We start from the raw sequence: 22,709 nt of genomic DNA on the forward strand, positions 1-22,709 counted from the left end.
CCTTATCCCCAGTGGCATTGCAAAAATACAGTGAGTTAGTGGAATACACATGGTCAGCTGTTTACAATTGCTGCTGCAATCAGACCTCTTCCAAGTATGAAAGAGCAGCAAAGGCTAGAACACCATTATCTCATATTAACATGGCAGAGGAGGTGTACTATGAACAATGAAAGGCTCTTTCACAGATAATTAGTGGACACCAAGCACTAGGGTTCCCTAGGGAACAGAAAACGATGAGGCCCCTATAAAGAACAAGTTGGGGTGAATGCAGAGAGTGACTAAACACTTAAAGAAGTTTCTAGCCTCTTGAAAGAGGTTTCCTTTGATGAAGAAGAAAGAAACACCTAATAAAATTACTGACTGTTAGATCTGTGGACTTGGCCTCATCCTTGCACAGCAGGTAAGAGGGCAGATGGAAATAATTAGACCCTTTTAACATGATAAATGTTATACATAATGAATCCCAGCATACATTTTGTACTAATGTACAACATCTTTGCACTAAATTTTTCAGATCACTTCCTAAGTCCTAAGGCACCACAGGTGAAACTGTTTTCCTCTGATGTGATATTGAGTCAGTCTGTTAAGGAAACAAGCTATTTCTTTTGTTAACTCCTTCACACCATTAAGAAAACCACTGCCTTCAAATGCTTGACATTTCCTCTTTGCTTTCATTCTTCAGTTAACACCTTCATATTGGTTCTGCCACCTGATAACTGTGTGACCTTGGAAAAATTACTAAACCTCTCTGACACAGTATCTATAAAATGGGTATAGTAATATTTAGAAAAAGTGTTAAAATCAGGCATAATGCATATAAAATGGCATGCATAATGTCTACAAAGAGTAGGAGCACAATTATAGTTATTTTTCTATCTCTCACTTTCATTCTCACATACGCTGTCTCATGCCCTTCACATATGAGAAGACAAAGAATAAGATATATTCTGACCTCCGTCAGAGAGTCAGGAATACAAACCAATTGCAACAGCATGACAAGTATTGTAATGTGGTATGCAAAGTGTTTTGAGAAAGCAGTTTTAATAGTACAACTTCCAAATCCATATGACTTGTTTTCAGTGAGTAATTTATAGGATGGGATAATATGGTCTTTTGTAATTTTCCCAATTCAAAGGTGATATGGGAAATTAGGGTAGAGAAGCAGACATTGTTACCTTACTTAGAAGATAAAGGACAGACCAATTAACAGGGAAAATTCTTTTCTTTCAAATATTATTTTACCAGACAACATGAATAATTACAGTTTACTTACTTGGTTTGCATCCATGGCAGGAGTGGGATGGCATCACAACTGTTTAATAATACCAACTTTGCTCAATGAAGTGTTAGGTTTATTGACAAAGATCTGAAGAAGCACTGAGTACAGTAGTAGCTCCTCAACTCAACTGACCAATCTGCCTATAGAAACAGCTTCAAAGTCCTACTGCGTCTACCCAAATTCTGCTTCACAGTCGAAGCAGGAAGCCCCAGCAAGCTGACATGACCCCATAGTCCTCTATAATTTAGGCACTCGAGAGCAATCCAATTCACCTGCAGTGGCTCTCTGAAGCAATGACAAGTCTAGATAACCTCCACTCCATAGCAGAGGCACTAGATAGTGGGCAGATTCAGCCACATTACCTGAGCCAGGTATCTCTTGGTCCACTACCCAGTGGTATAAGGAGACTCAGGCCAGAGAGAAATGGTGCATGATCTGTAGTAGAACACAAATTTGAATTGACAGGGAAATCCTTATCTGAAATTATGAAGACCAAAGAAAGTGGCACAATATTTCTTAGTGTTGAAAGTTAACAACTGTTAACCAGGAATCCTATATCCAAAAAAACTACCTTTTAGGAATGAAGACAACTCAAAGACATTCTCAGACAAAGGAAAACTAAGAAATTTGTTACTGGCAGACTCACCCATAAATAGCGAATAAAAGGTCTCCAAACAGAAAATAACAGGAGAAGGCTGGGACATTCAGAAAGGAAAGAATAATGGAATGGTAAAAACTGAGGTAGGTACAATAGAGTATCTTTCACCTCAATGAATTTCTTTGATCAAATTTTATGGTCAAATGCACTAATAAAAACCACAAAGATTTTTCACTCTCCACCAAAATGTAATAGTTGAAACTAAAATTTTCACATAATCTGATATGCTGTTCAATGAACATAGAGGAAATAGTTAAATGTTCATATACTTCACAGGTATGTCCTTCAAGTAGTTTTTTTGGACACAGAATTCCTGGTTGGCAGTTGTTTTCTTTTAGCACCAAGAAATATTGTGCCACTTCCTGTGACCTCCATAATTTCAGATAAGAAATTCTGTCAATACAAACTATAGTACAGCCATACCATGCTGTATGGCTATATTAACTCAGCAATATAAAGGAATAAACTAGAGATACGAACAACAACTTGTATGACTCTTATGGATATTATGTTGAGTAAAAAAAGTCAACCCTCCAAAATTAGGTATAGTTACATTCATATAATACTCCAGAAATGACAAAATTATATGTAGTTTCCAGGGGTTAAAAGGACTGAGGTGAAAGAGGGTTATAAAAGGGTAACAGAAGGATGCTTAATAGGGTGATAGCACAATTAAACCTGATTGTGGTGGTAGTTACACAAAGCTATATGTGATAAAAATACATAGCCACACACACACAAATATGTGCTGTAAAATCTAAATAAGGTCTGTGAATTATGCCAATGCTAACTTTCTTTTTTTCATATTGTACTATAATTACATACAATGTTAACATTATGGGAGGCTGAGGGAAGGGTTCATAGGTGCTTCCTACATATTTCTTCACAATTTCTTGTGGATATGTAGTTCTTTCAAAATAAAAAGTTAGAATATTAGAATAACTAGCTGACATCTCTAAAGTTTTTTTTTTGACTCCTTGCTTTTTAAATAATCATGACAATAATTTAAAATAACAACCCAGGAAGCTATGAGGTAAAAGTGAAGTAATAGAAATTAAAATATGACAAAAAATTCAACAAAAGAGCTGGAACAAAAAGTTAACACAGATTCTCTAAATGTTAGTATTTGTAATACTAATCATATATTACGGTAAAAATGATCCTATAATAATATGATTAAAATTATAATTTTAATTAAAATATAATTATAAAAATTATTATATAGAAAACATTTGAGAAAATGCAAAAGACTTTCAGGACAATGTTTTTGCATACTTGAGGTTTTGGGTCATACATAATACAAGTTTGCCCAGACAGTTTGTGCTAAAAATGTGATTCATGATAAACATCTGGTTTTTCTCTGGAGAGCAAGTGCATAAATAACTGAGGTCACTCATATAGGTGATGCCTGCCTGCCTGACTGACCCTTAATAAAAATCATGGACAACCAAGCTTGAGCAAGTGTCTCTGCTTGACAACCCTTTACAAGTACTGCCATACATAATTGCTGGGGTAATTAAATACATCTCATGTGTCTCTACTGGAAAAAGTCTCTTGGAAGTTTGTGCCTGATTTCCACAGGACTTGTTCAATATGTCTTTTCTCTTTGTTGATTTTAATCTGTATCCTTTCACTGGAATAAGCCCTAAGTGTAAGTATAACATCTTCTAAGCTTTGTGAGCCCTCTGGTGAATCCTCAAGGTCAAGGGGCCTTCTGAAATACCTTCCTTTGAAGGCAGGGATTTCTCTCATTTTCAGGAATTGTCTGGATTTTACTATTCTCTACTTACTTTCCCAACATTTGGTAGAGTTTAAAGCATCTTGTCAACCCCACAGATCTGTTAATCCTAAAATCTGATCTAGTCAATCATAACACAGTGACCACTGAAACAAGCATTTCAAGCAGAAAGCTGCACATTTGGGGATTCCATCAGTCTACTTCATCCAGACCAAACTTATCTATTGTTTAAAATGGCTGAGAAAGTGGTAAGGGAATCTCATTATTTATATATCACCACAATTAAGTTGCCAACAAAGTAGGGTGTGTGTCAAGCATGAAACAACTTTTGAATTCATGATTTTGTTAGCCAAGTTCCCACAAAATGTTTTAATGTTCTCTGGTTCCTGCTGCCATACCTCAAGTCTGTGACCTATTATTTTATTTTCTAAGAAAAGGCTTTGAGGTTTCATCACCCTAGAGAAATGGGTCAAGCATGTGAAATGCTATGTGAATAATACATGCTAGTCTTAAAATAGCTCAGAGTCACAGCACTGGGTAATATGAAGTTAAATATATTCCCTGTTTTACCATTTCTTAAAGTAAAACTGAATATCTCAAATTTGTACAGATTGTACACTTATACCACATGGTACACTAGCCTAAGAGAAAGGCCAAATTCCCCTTATATAGGAGCTAACAGGCCAGTGAAAAATTTGTCACATATTAACACAAAGATTTTATGTTTTTGAGAAAATCTTAAAATTTTATTTACAAGTCTCTCAAATAGCTCCTCGTCTATAAATTACATGTTTTGTTGAAGACCAGCAAGAGTCAGAGAAAGAGTACAATAGAATCTAAGGAACTGTTTGCTCTGCCTTTCCCTCATTAAAACAAATATTTATTGTGTATGTGTTTTTGTACACACACATATGTATGTGTGATATATGTATATGTCTTTATATAGAGATTTATATTCATATGTATAAATCTTTATATATATATATGTGTGTGTGTGTGTGTGTGTGTGTGTGTGCACATACACACACACATATACACAGTCTTTAAAATAAGGGAACATTTCAATCTGTAAGCTTAGTTTCTTTAAGTGCTGATGCCATTCTTACTAAATGCATGCTAACTACTTAGAATCCCAGGCACACATTCAGGTTCATTTCCTTTCTCCTCAGGCAGTTTCCACAATCCACAACATTTTCATTTTAACAGTCTTCATTATTGGTATCATTTAATACTTGAGGGTTTGCTCAAGTCAACATCAATCTTGCTGATCCTGCAAACACTTATTTTGTTGACACAACATCGTCTAAATCCATAGCTACTAAATGTAAAAATGTAAAAACTATTCCTTCCCCAGATATGTCACCAAGTGCTAAGAACAACCCTATCAGTCACTCAGTTCTGTCACAGAGACATAGCATAGAAGAGATCTTAAAGCACAGGGCCTTTCATGGAACCCATTCACTTCAATAACATGTCATTTGTCCTCATGCCACCCATATGCGTTGCACCTTCTCAAATACACTTCATACCTTAAGCTCAATCATTTTGAAGATGTAAATGTTTCCCTGAAGGACACCTTGTTGGACACATCCTCAATAACAAATAGCCCTTTACCACTAATAAATCTTAACTAACCAGAAAAGGGAGAAGCCCATCCCTCAGAAGGAACAAGAAAAACCCATTCAGAATAAAATTTCCTCTTTAATTAAGCTTTAAATGTCTATGCATGTGTATAAATTAAGAAAAACAACATATCTTTACCTGATTGGAGTATCTCATGCTCACATTACGTTGATTTTGTCGTGGGATATAACGCTGAATAGGATCAATGTCTTTAGGACTGATTAATTCATCAGCTAAAAAAAGAAAAAAGAAGGTAAATAACATTTTCAAATATGCATTTACACAACACTATAAACCAATAAGACTTAAGAGATAGCTACAGATCATTTCACTCTGGAGCAAAATATCCATTTTTTTTTTTTAAGGCACATGGAACATTTTCTAGGATATAACATAATGCTAGCTCATGAAATAAGCCTCAATAAATATAAAAAATTGAAATAATAAAAGTATATTCTGTTACTACAATAAATAAGAAATCAATAACAAAGAAATTTCAGAAACCCAAAAATGTATAAATATAATATTACTAAACAACCAATGAGGCAAATAAGAAATGAAAAAGGAAATCAAAAAATACTTTTGAGGCTGGGAGATTAGCTCACAGTGGTATAGTACTTGCCTAGGATGTGTACAATCCTGAGTTTGATCCCCAGCACCACAGAAAAAGGAAAATGAAAAGCAACATCAAAAAGAAATACACTTTCTAGTGTAATTTTGATGAGATGAATGAAAATGAACATATAACATATGAAAATTTGGGGATATAGATAAAGCAATGCCCATTAGAGGAATTTATAGCTATAAATTCCCACATTAAATAAAAGAAAAATTTTAAATCAGTAATCTATTGTTCTACCTTAAGTCAGTGGACAAAAAAAAAAAGCAAACAAAATCAAAAGCAGAAGGAAAAACAGTGAAAATTAATGATACATAATATACAAAGTAATACAGAATATCAAAGAAATCAAAAGTAGGTTCTTGAAAAGCCCAACAAAACTGGTAAGCCTTTTAGCTAAACTGGTCAATACAAATGAGGGGGAAAGAAGGGGGGAAAAAAGGGGAGAAAATACTCAAATCACTTAATCAGGAATGAAAGTTAAAAAAAAAATCACCATTGATCCTAAGGATTATAATAGAATAATATAAACAAACCCATGCCAATGAATTAGATAATCTAGAAGAAAGGACATATTCCTGGAAAGACCAAACTATCAAAACTGACTCAAAAAAAGAATAAAAAAAATTGAACAGATTTGTAAAAAACAAAGTGATTGAGACTTCTCTCTCACACACACATAATGCATGCATGTGCACATACAAGCCCCAACCTCAGTGATCACTGAGCTATACCCCTGGACCTGCTAATGAATAAGGACACAAAAATTCTCAACATAATAGTAGTAAACCAAATCTGGTAACATATAAAAACATATCAATAGAATAAAGAACAAAAAAGAGCTAGGATCATTTTAATAGATACAGGAAAAGATTTAATAAAACCAACATTTTTCATGATAAAAAGCATTCAGTATACTAGGGATACGTCATAGTTTGGATATGAGGTATCCCCCAAATATTAGATAACACAAAAATGTTCAGGGGTGAAATTATCAGATTACAGGAGCTTAAGCTTATCAGTGTATTCCATTTGATGTGCTAATTTGAAAGGACTACAGTATGGGTAGTAACTGTAGGCAAGTAGGATGTGGCTAAATAAAGTAGGTCACTGTGGGTGTGCCCTTGGGGACTATATATCTTATGAATTATATTTTGTCCTTGGCTCCTTGATCAGTTTCTCTCTGCTTCCCAGTTGCTATAGGCTAATCAGCTCTCCTCTGCTATGCCCTTCCAACCAAGATGTTCTGCCTCACCTCAGGCTCAGAGCAAGGAAGTTGGCCAACCGTGGACTAAAACCTCTGAAACTATGAGCCCAAAATAAACTTCTCCTCCTCTTAGGTTTTTCTTGTCAGGTATTTTGGTCACAGCAACAAAAAGCTGAATAAAACAGGATAGAAGGGACTTTCCTCAACCTGATATAAGGCATATCTATGGAAAACCTATAGGTAGCATAATGCTTAATGGTAAAAGAATGACTACTGTTCTCCAAAAATTGGGAACAGAAAAGGATGTTCACTTTTATTCTACATTGAATTAAGCGTTCTAGTTGGGAAAGAAAAAGTAACAAAAGGAACTCAGACTGGAAAGTAATTAAAACAGCATGTAACTGGAACTAGGATAGACATACAGATCAATGAAATAGAATTGAGTTAAAAAATAAACCATTACAGTTATGGTTAACTGATTTTTATAAGGGTGCCAAAACAATTCAGTGAATGTAAGAATATACTTTTTTTCTTCTTGACAAATAGTGCCAGGACAACTAAATATCCAAAAGCAAAATAATGAAGCTATCCCACTCAGATAGCTATAGTAATAATAATTTTTAAAAAGATGGATAAAAACAAGTATTAGCAAGGATGTAGAGAATATGGAATCCTCAGAAGCCAAGACACAAAAGGCCACACATTATATGATTTAGGGTATATGAAAGTTTCAGAATAGGTAACAGAAAGTATTTTAGAGATTACCTAGTATTGGGGGGCACTAGGGAAGTGACTAGAGGGAAATGAGGGATGACTGCTAAAGGGTAGGAAGTTCTTTTGTAGTGTGATGAAAACCTTTTGAAATTGTGGTCATGGCTGCACAACTCAGCCAATATACTAAAAAGAATTAAACTGTAAACTTTAATGAGTTACACACCAATAAAGCTGTTTTAAAAATATTGTACTTGTATTGTCAAGGAAGGAAACTAGTTTGTTAGGAGAGACATGGTTCCTGATAATAAATGGTAAAAGAGATTTCTGAAATGGGTATTTTTTATGGGGAGCTTACTACCTATAAGGTAGTAAGTGAGGGTAGTGTCCTCGATGGCTGTCATACTGTAAACAAGGAAGCTCTTTTCACGTGCTAGCTCTCTGTAGCAACTGTGAGTAAAAATCCAAGGATATAACAAAGGAGGTAATTTAGAGTGGGAAGGAAGGAGGTGAATGAAGGTTCTTTTATTTCTAATGTATTCTCTAACACATGGGAATGATGCCCATCATCAGCACCTGAGGCTTGCTGTAGCCGGCTTTCTGTACGGGCCTTGAAGAGAATATGCTGGGGAAGAGATGATTGTGGAAAAAGCCCCCTGAAATGTAATTCTGCATAAACTCCTCTGAGTCCATTTTGGCAGTATCTATGTAAATTTACAGTGGGCATACTCTCCAAACCAGTAATTCCACCTATAAAATTATCTTAGCTATGAGCACATATGTGCAAATTAATGAATAACAAAAAATGAATCCAATTTCTGCTAAAATAAGATGGCACTCTTCTATATTTTAACTACACCTAAGTTATGGAAATATACTCATTTTATTCTTGTTTTTCAGTTCTAAACTATTCATATAAAAACACCATCTCAGTGTTTCTTCATAAATGTACCTGTGTATAATCTTTATTTGAAAAATTACAGTTCATTTTCTATAGATTTTTTAGGTACCGCTTTTAGGCAGTTAATTATGAAAAACACACTAGGGAGTCAATGATTGTAAATTTCTTTCCAGCTTTGGGAACATCTCTACATTATATTTCTATTCTGGGGTACCTCCCAGGCACATCTGTAATGTTATTCAACAAACAAAATCATATGCTTTAGTAATTCTTGGAGGATCTCTTCAATAATAATAAATGTAATATTGACAGTAAAACAACAAGAAAAAAGGGAAGGAAGGGCAGCAGGCATCACAGTATTTGGATTTTGCTCACCAAATTCTTGGCATTGTTTAAGTATTTCATGTACATTAATCCTCACAACAGCCTGATCGTTTTATAGAAAACAGCAAAGAGGCATACTGTATTTAAGCAACTGGCTTATAGCTAGTATGAGGCAATTTTTTTTTTCTGTGAGGAAAAAAAATACTTTTGCCAAATTTAAACCAAACCAACATAGGTTCAATTATAGTAGATACTGACATGTAACTTCAATTTATTAATTTTGGCTTAGCTCATGATTCAGGGTTGATTAGTACTCTGATATTCTAAATAAGCTGCAAATTATTTTTCTAGCTCATTTGTATGATCACTGAGATGTGAAAAAATTTCCACAACCAACAAGTATGTTAATTAATATTTCAGTATTATTCTATAGAAGTAAAATTCTCTTTATTTTGTTATTTATAACTGGTGACAGATAAATTAAGAAATCTTCTATCCTTCGAAAGCAAAATCCTAATCCGTTAAAGCTGATAAGAATCAAATGGCTTGCCAAGTGCTTTGAAAGCTTGTTTCTTTGCATTTCCTTCCTATTTCTCCTTGTACCACACTTCCGTATCTAGCACGATTTTCCAGCTTATACCATGCACTCGTCAATAACCCCGTAGGCTGTATACTTCTTATTCACAGCTGTACCCCAGTACCTACCACAGCAACTGGCAGAGTGGAATCTTAATAGAGTGACCTAATATATAAAACAATAAATTGCTGGATTAACAAAAATGGAAAACTCAGTTTCCATAATCATTAATTTCCATAATAAAAAAGTAACAAAAGGTCAAGTTAATACATGTTTTCCCCCACAGCACTGATTTTTATCATTCAGGAGGCAAAAACAGAGGTACTCATAGCACCAATTCAACATTGATTTTCTGATGAGAGGTGACAGACCTGAAAGAACTTATACCTGACTACCTACAGAATATTTAAAACAAAACAAAATAAGAACAAGAATAAAAGAGCTCTTTACTCCCCCAAATATGTACAATTTAATATCAGTTAATTTAAAAATAAAAAAATTTAAAAGGGAAATAATAGGAAGCATTTGTTTCTTCCATGAAACAAGTCAAAGGATATTTAACAAAGCAAGTAATTTTTTCATCATGATGTTAAAATCACAAAATCACACAGGACACACTAAAATAGGCTAAGCAGATCATTTACAGGGTAAAATTACATACTTCAAAGCAGATTCTCAGCTGTGATGACACATATTAGTAACATGTATTATTGAGATAGGAATTTGGTGATATAGAAACAGACACAATGGGCGATTCAAGATGGTGGACTAGAGGGTGACTGTATCTCCAGTCGCTCCAGAACCCAGGATTCAAGAAGGGGAGGCATTGAGAGACTCGGACTAAAATAGAGCCATGGGTGAGTTTCGCCCACCGGGTAAAGCTTGGCCTGGGCGGCAGGCCCGGATAGAGGTGGCTTATCAGAGCAGGGAAGGGCAGCTAGAGTCTTCCCCAGGCAGCCCTGCCCACTCCGGCAGTGGGCCCCTCCCACACGGCCAGCTTCTCCAGTTTCTCGGAGCAGGCCCCCCAGTGAGAGCCTTTCTGATCAGAACCAGTTCCAAGTCCCGGAGCTAGCGCTGTGTGCTCCGACCCGTAAGCGGCTTCAGGGACCAGGACAGGGAGCCAGGGACTTCCCCAAGCAGCCCGGCCCCCTGCGGCAGGAGGTGCCTTTCAAGGTTAGCTTCTCGGAGCAGACTGCCCAGTGACAGCCTTTCTACACAGAGCCAGCCAGCCAGAAGTCCCGAGCCAACGCAGAGCTTTGACCCGCAAGCAGCCTCTGGGATCAGGGCAGGAGGGCCAGAGACTTCTCCAGGCGGTCCTGCCCCATCCGACCGCAGGCTCTTTCCACGGGGTGATCCAAGTTGGCGGACTAGAGGGTGACTGCATCTCCAGTCGCTCCAGAACCCAGGAGTCAAGAAAGGGAGGCATTGAGAGTCTCGGACTAAAATAGAGCCACGGGGTGAGTCTTCCCCACCGGGTGAAGCTTGGCCTGGGTGGCAGGCATGGATAGGGGCGGCTTCTCAGAGCAGGGCAGGGCAGCTAGAGTCTTCCACAGGTAGCCTTGCACACTCCGACGGTGGGCTCCTCCCACACGGCCAGCTGCGCGGTGCAGGCCCCCCCAGTGAGGGCCTTTCCGCACAGAGCCAGCTCCAAGCCCTGGAACCAGTAGGGGCAAGGGACAGCTTTCTTTGGAAGCACTGCATTATCAAGTTCCTCCAAGACTTCAGGCTACTGAAGGCTGGGAGGTGATACTCTGGAAATCTACAGGGACACTATAAGTCAATAGAGGAAATCTGCAATATATCAGGGTCCCACTGACATCTGACCAATATGAGAAAACAAGGGAAGAAAATGTCCCAAACAAACCTAGACACTATATCAATAAAACCCAATGACATAACAGCAGAAGAAATGTCAGAAAGGGAGTTCAGATTGTACATAATTAAAACAATCAGGGAAGCAAATGAGGAGATGAAAGAGCAAATGCAGGCATTAAAGGAGGAGATGAAAGAGCAAATGCAAGCATTAAATGATCGCACCAATCAACAGTTAAAAGACCAAATATGGGAAGCAAGAGATCATTTCAATAAAGAGTTAGAGATTCTGAAAAAAAAAAAAAAACAAACAAACAGAAATCCTTGAAATGAAGGAAACAATAAACCAAGTTAAAAACTCCATAGAAAGCATAACCAATAGGATAGAACACCTGGAAGACAGAACCTCAGACATTGAGGACAAAATATTTAATCTTGAAAACAAAGTTGACCAAACAGAGAAGATGGTAAGAAATCATGAACAGAATCTACAAGAATTATGGGATATCATGAAAAGGCCAAATTTAAGAATTATTGGGATTGAGGAAGGCTTAGAGTACAAACCAAAGGAATGAACAATCTATTCAATGAAATAATATCAGAAAATTTCCCAAATCTGAAGAATGAAATGGAAAACCAAGTATAAGAGGCTTATAGGACTCCAAATATACAAAATTACAACAGAACCACACCAAGGCACATTATTATGAAAATACCTAACATAAAAAATTAGGACAGAATTTTAAAGGCCGCAAGAGAAAAGAATCAAATTACATTCAGGGGGAAACCAAAAAGAATATCAGCAGAATTTTCAATCCAGACTCTAAAAGCTAGAAGGGCCTGGAACAACATTTACCAAGCCCTGAAAGAAAACGGATGCCAACCAAGAATCTTATACCCAGCAAAACTACTTTCAGATTTGACGACGAAATAAGATCCTTCCATGATAAACAAAAGCTAAAGGAATTTACAAAAAGAAAGCCAGCATTACTGAACATTCTCAGCAAAATATTCCATGAGGAAGAGATGAAAAGCAACAATGCAAATCAGCAACGGGAGGAACTAGCCCAAAGGAATAGCCAAATAAAGGAGAAACCAAATCATGTCAAAAAACAAAAATGAGTCAAATGACTGGGAATACAAATCATATTACAATAATAACCCTGAATGTTAATGGCCTGAACTCATCAATCAAAAGACACAGACTGGCAGATTGGAATAAAAAGAAAAATCCAACAATATGCTGCCTGCAAGAGACTCATCTCATAGAAAGAGATACCCATAGACTAAAGGTGAAAGGATGGGGAAAAATATACCATGCACACGGACACAGAAAAAGCTGGAGTATCCATCCTCATTTCAGATAATGTGGACTTCAAGCCAAAACTAGTCAGAAGGGATAAAGAAGGACATTACATACTGCTTAAGGGAAGCATAAATCAGCAAGACATAACAATCATAAATATCTATGCCTCGAACATTGGCTCATCCATGTACGTCAAACAAATCCTTCTCAATTCCAGAAATCAAATAGACCACAACACAATAATATTAGGCGATTTTAATACACCTCTCTCACCATTGGATAGATCTTCCAAACAAAAATTGAATAAAGAATCCACAGATCTCAATAACACAATCAATAATTTAGACTTAACCAACATATATAGAATATACCATCCAACAAAGAACGAATACACTTTCTTCTCAGCAGCACATGGATCCTTCTCTAAAATAGACCACATTTTATGCCACAAAGCTACTTTTAGCAAATACAAGAAGATAGAGATACTACCTTGTACTCTATCAGATCATAATGGGTTGAAATTAGAAATGAATGACAGAATAAAAAACAGAAACCTCTCCAATACCTGGAGATTAAATAATACACTATTATATGATGAATGGATAACAGAAGACATCAGGAGGGAAATAAAAAAATTCTTAGAGGTAAATGAGAACAAAGATACATCATATCAAAATCTCTGGGACACTATGAAAGCAGTACTTAGAGGAAGATTTATTTCATGGGGCACATTCAACAAAAGAAGTAGAAATCAACAAATAAACGACTTAACACTACAGCTCAAAGCCCTAGAAAAAGAAGACCAACACCAAAAGTAGTAGAAGACAGGAAATAGTTAAAATCAGAGCCGAAAACAACGAAATTGAAACAAGGAAACAATCGGAAAAATTAACAAAATAAAAAGTTGGTTCTTTGAAAAAATAAACAAAATCGATAAACCCTTAGCCACACTAACAAAGAGAAAGAGGGAGAAAACTCAAATTACTAAAATTCGGAATGAACAAGGAAATATCACAACAGACACGAGTGAAATACAAAACATAATTAGAAGCTATTTTGAAAATCTATACTCCAACAAAATAGAAAACCTCGAAGACAGGCTTCTAGAGACATATGAATTACCTAAACTGAACGGGGAGGATATACACAACTTTAATAAATCAATTTCAAGCAATGAAATAGAAGAGGTCATCAAAAGCCTACCAACAAAGGAAAGTCCGGGACCAGATGGGTTCTCAGTCGAGTTCTACAAAACCTTTAAAGAAGAGCTCATTCCAATACTCCTCAAAGTATTCCATGAAATAGAAGAGGAGGGAACCCTCCCAAACTCGTTCTATGAAGCCAATATCACCCTGATACCTAAACCAGACAGAGACACATCAAGGAAAGAAAATTTCAGACCAATATCCTTAATGAACATCGATGCAAAAATTCTCACCAAATTTTAGCAAATCGCATACAAAAATATATTAAAAAGATAGTGCACCACGATCAAGTGGGTTTTATTCCAGGGATGCAAGGTTAGTTCAAATCAATAAATGTCATTCACCATATCAATAGACTTATAGTTAAGAATCACATGATTATTTCAATAGATGCAGAAAAAGCATTCGATAAAATACAGCATCCCTTCATGCTCAAAACACTAGAAAAAATTGGGGTAGTGGGAACATTCCTTAACATTATAAAGGCCATCTACGCTAAGTCCATGGCCAATATCATTCTAAATGGTGAAAAACTGAAAGCATTCCCCCTAAAAACTGGAACAAGGCAGGGATGCCCTCTTTCACCACTTCTATTCAACATCGTCCTTGAGACTCTAGCCAGAGCAATTAGACAAACCAAAGAAATTAAAGGGATACGAATTGGAAAAGAAGAACTCAAACTATCCCTGTTCGCTGATGACATGATTATATATTTAGAGGAACCTGGAAATTCCACCAGAAAACTTTTAAGTGAATTCAGTAAAGTAGTGGGATATAAGATCAATGCACATAATCTAATGCATTTTTATACATAAGTGATGAATCTTTGGAAAGAATAATTAGGAAAACTACCCCATTCACAATAGCCTCGAAAAAAATAAAATACTTGGGAATCAATCTCACAAAAGAGGTGAAAGACCTCTACAATGAGAACTACAGAACACTAAAGAAAGAAATCAAAGAAAACCTTAGAAGATGGAAAGACCTCCCATGTTCTTGGATAGGAAGAATTAATATTGTCAAAATGGCCATACTACCAAAAGTGCTATACAGATTCAATGCAATTCCAATTAAAATCCCAATGATGTACCTTACAGAAATAGAGCAAGCAATTATGAAATTCATCTGGAAGAATAAGAAACCCAGAATAGCTAAAGCAATCCTTAGCAGAAAGAGTGAAGCAGGGGGTATCACAATACCAGATCTTCAACTCTACTACAAAGCAATAGTAACAAAAATGGCATGGTATTGGTGCCATTACCATGATCAATGGTATAGAATAGAGGACATGGACACAAACCCAAATAAATCCAATTTTCTCATACTAGACAAAGGGGCCAAAAATATGCAATGGAGAAAAGAGCCTCTTCAATAAATGGTGCTGAGAGAATTGGAAATCCATATGCAACAGAATGAAACTAAACCCATATCTCTCACCATGCACGAAACTAAACTCAAAAGTGGATTAAGGACCGCGGAATCAGACCAGACACCCTGCAGATTATAGAAGAAAAAGTAGGTCCAGAGCTTCAACATGTCGGCTTAGGACCAGACTTCCTCAACAGGACTCCCATAGCATAAGAAATAAAAGCAAGAATCAATAACTGGGTTTAGATTCAAACTAAAAAGCTTTCTCTCAGCAAAGGAAACTATCAGCAATGCGAACAAAGAGCCTACAGAGTGGGAGAAAATCTTTGCCAATCGTACTTCAGATAGAGCACTAATCTCCAGAATCTATAAAGAACTTAAAAAAAACTCTACACCAAGAATGCAAATAATCCAACGACAAATGGGCTAAGGAAATGAATAGACACTTCACAGAAGAAGATCTACAAGCAATCAACAAACACATGGAAAAGTGTTCAACATCTCTAGTAATAAAAGAAATGCAAATCAAAACCACCCTAACATTCCATCTCACCACAATTAGAATGGCGATTATCAAGAATACAAGCAACAACAGGTGTTGGCGAGGATGAGGGGAAAAAGGTACACTCATACATTGCTGGTGGGGCTGCAAATTAGTGCAGCCACTCTGGAAAGCAGTGTGGAGATTCCTTAGAAAACTTGGAATGGAAACACCATTTGACCCAGCTATCCCACTCCTTGGCCTATACCCAAAGGACTTAAAATCAGCATACTACAGAGATACAGCCACATCAATGTTCACAGCTGCTCAATTCACAATAGGCAGATTGTGGAACCAACCTAGATGTCCTTCAATTGATGAATGGATAAAGAAACTGTGGCATATATATATACAATGGAATATTACTCAGCCATAAAGAATGATAAAATTATGGCATTTGCAGGCAAATGTATGAAATTGGAGAATATCATGCTAAGTGAGATAAGCCAATCTCAAAAAACCAATGGACGAATGATCTCACTGATAAGCAGATGAGGACATATAATGGGGCGTGGGAGGGGTTATCGTTAGGGTTAGGGTTAGGTTTAGGGTTAGGGATAAGGAGGGTGGTAAGAATGGAGGAAAGAAGGACTGTATAGAGGTGAAAAGAGGGGTGGGAGGGGTGGGGGAGAAGGGAAAAAATAATGAATCAAACATCATTGCCCTATGTAAATTTATGATTACACAAATGGTATGCCTTGACTCTATGTACAAATAGAGAAACAACATGTATCCCATTTGTATACAATAAAAAATAAATAAATAAAAATTAAAAAAAAAAAAAAAAGGAAAAGACACACTGGTTGTCCAAAGAGAAGGTCTGTAAGTCCATGGAATGCAGAAGCACCCATGAACCTTTGAAATGCAAAATAAGCAACTCAGAGCAACCCTGCCCACTTCCAGGCCTGCAAAAATTAACATAATGTAGGCAATTTGAAAGTACAAGAGAGAACCCATGCAAAACTTCACCATGACTCCACCTCAAGTCCAGGCCCTAGCAACTGTTCCCCTAAAAGTACCCCACAAGTTGTTGCTCTCTCCCGTTGGAGATGGTCCACATCCTCTGCTGAATATATATTTCTTAATTTACCCCAAAGATATTTCTTATTCTCAAGATGGTCTGCATTCTCCCTGGAATGTTTATTCTTTGCTTTCCTAAATAGATCTCTATGCCTCTACTGACATGTGCTGAAGTTCTTTCAGTTTAGCTTCCCACTTGTTCTGAGTCAGGTTCCTTCCTCCTCTGGGAATTCCTTGGGACCCTATTCCAGAGATATCTCTGTTTGTTTCCCAAAGCTCAGTCCTTGTCCCCATGTCCAAAAAGAGGTTTACTGCTTGGCTAGCAAAGGAGAAACAGGGGACTCCTGTCCCAGAGGCTCTGATTCTGCCCATTAGCAAGAACAGGGGGTTTTTAGAGAGGTGATTCAAAGGCTGCATTCCATGAGTTCTCTGTTAGAGTTGTAATTTACTTGTTAATTTGGGGGAGAGTCATTTCTGAGATCTTCTGGTACAATCTCCAAATTCTGGATTACTTCCTTCCTATGGTGGGTGTATACTGAGAGGTGCATATGCCTAGGAGAGGAAGAAAGGTAATCTTGTTTCCCCTGAGATTAGGGAGGGGTAGAGATTAGGGCAGAGCAGGGTGAGAGGAAGAGAAAGAAACATATTCATTTAAAATATAAGTTGCAATGGCAGAGCAGCAAGGGCTATATTCAAAGCACTGTTACACGGTCACATTATGAAATGAGTCATTTGGAGAAAAATAAATGTAAATCCTCAACACCATATATTATACCAACAGATTCCGCTTACAGAGAAAGAGAGAGAGAGAACATATATGTGTAGTATGTGTACAACTCAGTTGATTAACAGATGTATTTTTCGGGGTTAAATGCTGAATCTGATTATAACAGTGGTCACTTTATGCTTTGAATATATCCCTTGCTGCTCTGCCGCTGCAATATGTTTCAGAATGGACAAGTTTCTTTCTAGTCCTCTCTCCATGCTCCTCCCTAATCTATCCCCATCCCTAATCTCAAAGGAAACAGGATTGCCTTTTTCCTTATCCTAAGCAGATTTATTCCTCCACACAAAGTAATCCAGACTTTGGAGATGGTACAAGAAAATCTCAGAAATGACTCTCCCCCAAATTAACAAGTGAATTCCAATTCCGACAGAGAAGAGGTGGAATGTGGCCTTTGAATCACCTCTGTAAAAGCCCTCCATCCTGCTGATGGTCAGAATTACAGCCTCTGGGAAAGGAGTCTACTGTGTTTCTCCTTTGCCAGTCAAGCAATAACCTTTCTTTTTCCTTTTTCTCAAAACCGTGTCCTCATTATTGGATTGGCATTTGGGACAAGGACCGAGCTTTTAGAAACATGATGGCAAAAAATTAAATAGGGAAACAATGACATATCTGCATATATAAAGATTTTTAATTTTGTTCATCAAAAGAAAACTAGCATACACAAAATTTTGAAGCAAACTCTTAGGTCGGAATTTGGGCGACTATAGGAGGAAGAGCAGAGCAACTGGGACAAAGGGCAGCGCGCCACATGGTGACCAATCAAATGGGCAGGAAAACTCCACTGACCCTTACATCCACCTGTCACTCAGCAGGACCCCTGCCCATTCTGGCCTATAAAGGCCCTGGGTAGCCCGGGCCATGTGAGATTTTCTCTGGTTCCCTACCCTGACCTGTACCCCGAGGGGGGGGGGGGCTGGGAATTTCGCCTGAAAGTCAAATTCCAATAAAGCTTGCTTCGGCCACTTTCTGTCAATTTTATTTGGTCACTAGCCATGCCACCCAAGCTTACACAAACAAAAAAAATTGGAGAGGTTTAATATATTTAATATATAAAACACTCATGTAGACTGATAAGAAAAACAATAAAACCAAGGTTAAAAGGGCAAAGCAAACTACTAGACAATTTACAGAACTAAGAAATGTATTTTTATGAGCATGTAAATGAAAATAAGATACAATTTAATATCTTGCTATGCTAGTAAAGTTTTTGTTCCTAATAAGAATATTTAATGCCACAGAAATTATAGGTGATACAAGCACCTCGCAGACTCCTGAATGAATCAATAAACTCTACCATTCATGATCTGTGTGACCTTGGGTGAGCTGCTAGACTCTTCTGGGTCTCAGTGTCCTCATCTATACCACATAGTACTCATCCTGTAGAGAAGTTAGGAGTATCACTTAGGATAATATTTGTAAAAGACAGAACATAGAATCTGATGAATTTTAAGGTAGGTATTATTGGCATTTCTGGTAAACGGTGTGATACTGTATTTGAAGTACCTACTCAAACTCTAGGTATCACTGCTTTCATATTCAACTTTATTAACGTATTTGGGAGTAGGACTGTAATTTTGTTTTTCTAACCCTAGAAGCTATTTGACTACAATGTTTTATTTTAAGAAAATCAGTTATGCTGGATCCAGTGGCACATGCCTGCAATTCCAACTACTTGGAAGGCTGAGGCATAAGGATTGCAAGTTCCAGGCTAAAATAAAATAGAAAGTACTGGGATGAGCTCAGGGATAGCGTGCTTGTGTAGCGTGCATGAAGCCCTGGGTTTGATTTGCTGGTACCATTTAAAAAAAAAAAAAAAAAAAAAGGAAAAGGGAAAGAAAAGGAGTTATTTATATAATAATGGACAGAAAAAAAATCTTCCTAGGCAAACAATTTAAAGTAACACTACATGGGCTTTCAAGATGTTTATAATGCATTCCACACAAATCCCACTTTAGGTCACTAGCAATCACACGGATACCATGAAAAAGATAATGAAAGTGCTCAGCAATCGATGTATATCTGCTTGAAGTTTCCTGAAGTGTAACAGCTGGGAAATCTCTCAGCAACTACAATATAGAAATATATCTGTACACTCTTATCGACTCATTTTATCTTTGATCAGTAACAAAACTGTGTGCTATAAATGGAGTTCAGAGTCAACTGTATTTGAAGTCAATGGACCAATAAAAGTCAGGACCTCAGTTTCATATGTTCTTGTACACACTAAGGCATTTGATTAATGATTTTGACATTCAAAAGCATTTCCAGGCTTAATCAGGAGCTTTTTTATTTGAGGTCAATTGGGCAAGAAACAATGAATGAAATCAAATGCAAATGGACTTCTCTTAGTTACTAATACTGGAATTAGTAAGTACTATATCACAATAATTAGGCTGCCCTCAGAAAGAAAGAGAAATACGTCCTATTGTTCTTATTATAGAGCTTGTTCATAGCATAGTGATTATCAAAGAGGCCTCTACAAATAAAAGTAGAATCAGCAAATAGAAGAATGGTTAAGTAGTAACTGGAAAAACATTTTGTTCTTGCGATGAATTTTGGAGTTATAGGGATACACAAGGAGGGTCCATGAGCATTCCAAGTTGACTGCCTGAAAAAAGCTATGAAACATATATTCACATATACTAACTGCTAAAGGGTGACTAGGAAAGGAAGGGAGGGAAGATGAAAGGACAGGAAATAGAAGAACAATTCAAGGATGTATTTGCCCTAATGTAAATTCCTTATGATTTATATCATATTTATATTACCTCATCAGTTAATCCTTAGCACATTAAAATATGGAAACAGATCCTCATAAGTTAAGTTATTCTTCAAGTCACACACAGGGAGTAAGTAATAGACTTGTATTGGAACTCTGAACAGATTCCTAAATTCATGATCCCCATACCACTGACTGACCTTTCCACTAGAGTACAAGAAAAACATGTAGAAGAAAAGGAAAACAGGAAGAAAAACAAGGGGAGAAGTAAAGGAAAAACATGATGTCAAAGAACTAATTTATATCATATGATTAGAAGTTTTTGGATATTAATCATTTTAAATGCCTACAGGAAAACAAACTAGGTTCCTAATAGTGACTTACCCAAGGAGTTAAGATCACAATACATTAAAATGTGAACTTTTTATGTACATAATACTTCAGAAATTTAAAAGTATTTCTAAATTTATTCTATTACTTTTTAAAGGTAGGGTTATTGAGGATTGAACCCAGGGGTGCTTTACCACTGAGGTACATCCCCAACCTAATTTGTATCTTATTTTGAGACATGGTCTCACTAAGTTGCTGAGGCTGGCCTAGAACTTGTCATCCTCCTGCATCAGACTACTGAGTAGCTGGGATTATAGGTGTATGCCAACACGCTGAGCTTATTCAATCATTTTAAAAGTCTCTTATTAAATACTAGAGGAGAACAGGGGACATACTTCAAGATAATGGTACAGGCAATGATTTCCAAAATAGGATCTAATAGTTCGAGAACTAAAAGCAAGAACAGACAAATAGGATTATATCAAATTAAATATCTTTTGCACAACAAAGAAAACAATCAACAAAATGAAGAGACAACCTACAGAATGGGAGAAACTCTGTCAGCTATTCATATAACAAAAGATTAACATCTAGAATATGTAAAGAATTCAAAAAACTTAACAAAAAACTGAGTAACTCAATTAAAACATGGGCAAATGATCTGAACAGAACTTCTCAAAGACGACACATAAATGTTCCACAAAAATATAAAGAAATGCTAAAATATCTTTAGCCATCAATGCACATGAAAATTACAATGGGATTCTATCTCATCCCAGTCAGAATGGCTATCAAAAAACCAAAAAATAACAAATGATGGTGAGGATGTCAAGAAAAAGGAACTGTTGGTGGAACACATATTAGTAAACCTAAAGAAAAACAGTATGCAGGTTCCTCAAAAAATTGAAAATAGAATTACCATTGTATCCAGCTATCTCACTTCTGGTTATAGATCTAAAAGGGAAAAAAGTCAGCATACAAAACAGATACCCTTCTTTATTGTGGAAGTGTTCACAATAGCCAAGATATAAAATCAACCTAGATGCCGTCAGATGAATTGATAAAGAAAATATGGTACACACACACACACACACACACACACACAAAAGACACACAATGGAGTATTATTCAGTCATAAAGAAGAATGAAATCTTTTCATTTGCAGGAAAATTGATAGAACTGGAGGTAATCATACGAGTTAAGTGAAATTAGCCAGTCACAGAAATCAGATGAGTATAGCATGTTTTGTTTTATATGCAGAAAGTAAAACAAACAAACAAACAAAGAACAACAAAAAAACAATGATGACCTGAAAAGAGAAGACAGAGTATTATAGTACTAGAGAAGGGGAAAGGGAAGAGGGGGGATGAAGTGAGAGGAGAAAACAAGAAAGGGTGAATACAATCACCAAAGCACAAAATATGGATGTATGGAAATGTCATAGTGACACCTATTAATTTGTACAATTAATATGATTGAATAATAATAATAAAAAAGAACTCATGGTAGGTACAGAAAGATATAGCACATGAACTTAATTATACATGGAACCTAAAAAAGTTGAAGTAGGGAATAGAATCAAGTTTATCAGTGGTTTGCATGGGGGTGAGAATGTGAAGTTGTTGGTCAAAGGGCAAAAAGTTTCAGTAGATAGGAGGAATAAGTTTTTGAGATCTGAAGTATGATGAGGTGACAATAGCTAATAATATTAAATAGTCAAAATTTCCAACAATGTTCCCACCACAAAAATATTAAGTATATGAAGTGATGAATATATTAGTTGAATTAATCATTTTACTGTGTGTGCACATGTGTATGTGTAGAAACATCACATTGGTTCTCATAATTATGTACAATTATTTGCTAATTAAAATATTTTTTAAAAGGAAAAAAAGAAGTCTCCTATTAGTGCTCAAAGGAAAGTAAGTAATACTCATTCCCAAAAGAAAATGATCATTCACAAAATTCAAGACAATTTTCATTT

At 36.4% G+C, this 22,709-nt stretch overlaps 1 protein-coding gene across 2 annotated transcripts in view; it reads right to left on the minus strand.

The window, feature by feature from the left end:
• Nucleotides 1-22,709, minus strand: part of Phkb (phosphorylase kinase regulatory subunit beta) — a 200,897-nt gene that overhangs the window by 71,822 nt on the left and 106,366 nt on the right. For both annotated transcript variants that reach the window (XM_047528277.1, XM_047528279.1), the window contains exon 14: nt 5,437-5,531. In XM_047528277.1, coding sequence (XP_047384233.1) covers nt 5,437-5,531 — 95 coding nt within the window. The remainder of the gene's footprint in view (nt 1-5,436; nt 5,532-22,709) is intronic.

Source organism: Sciurus carolinensis, chromosome 16 (genome assembly GCF_902686445.1).
Source record: "Sciurus carolinensis chromosome 16, mSciCar1.2, whole genome shotgun sequence".
In the NCBI taxonomy this organism is placed as follows: domain Eukaryota; kingdom Metazoa; phylum Chordata; class Mammalia; order Rodentia; family Sciuridae; genus Sciurus; species Sciurus carolinensis.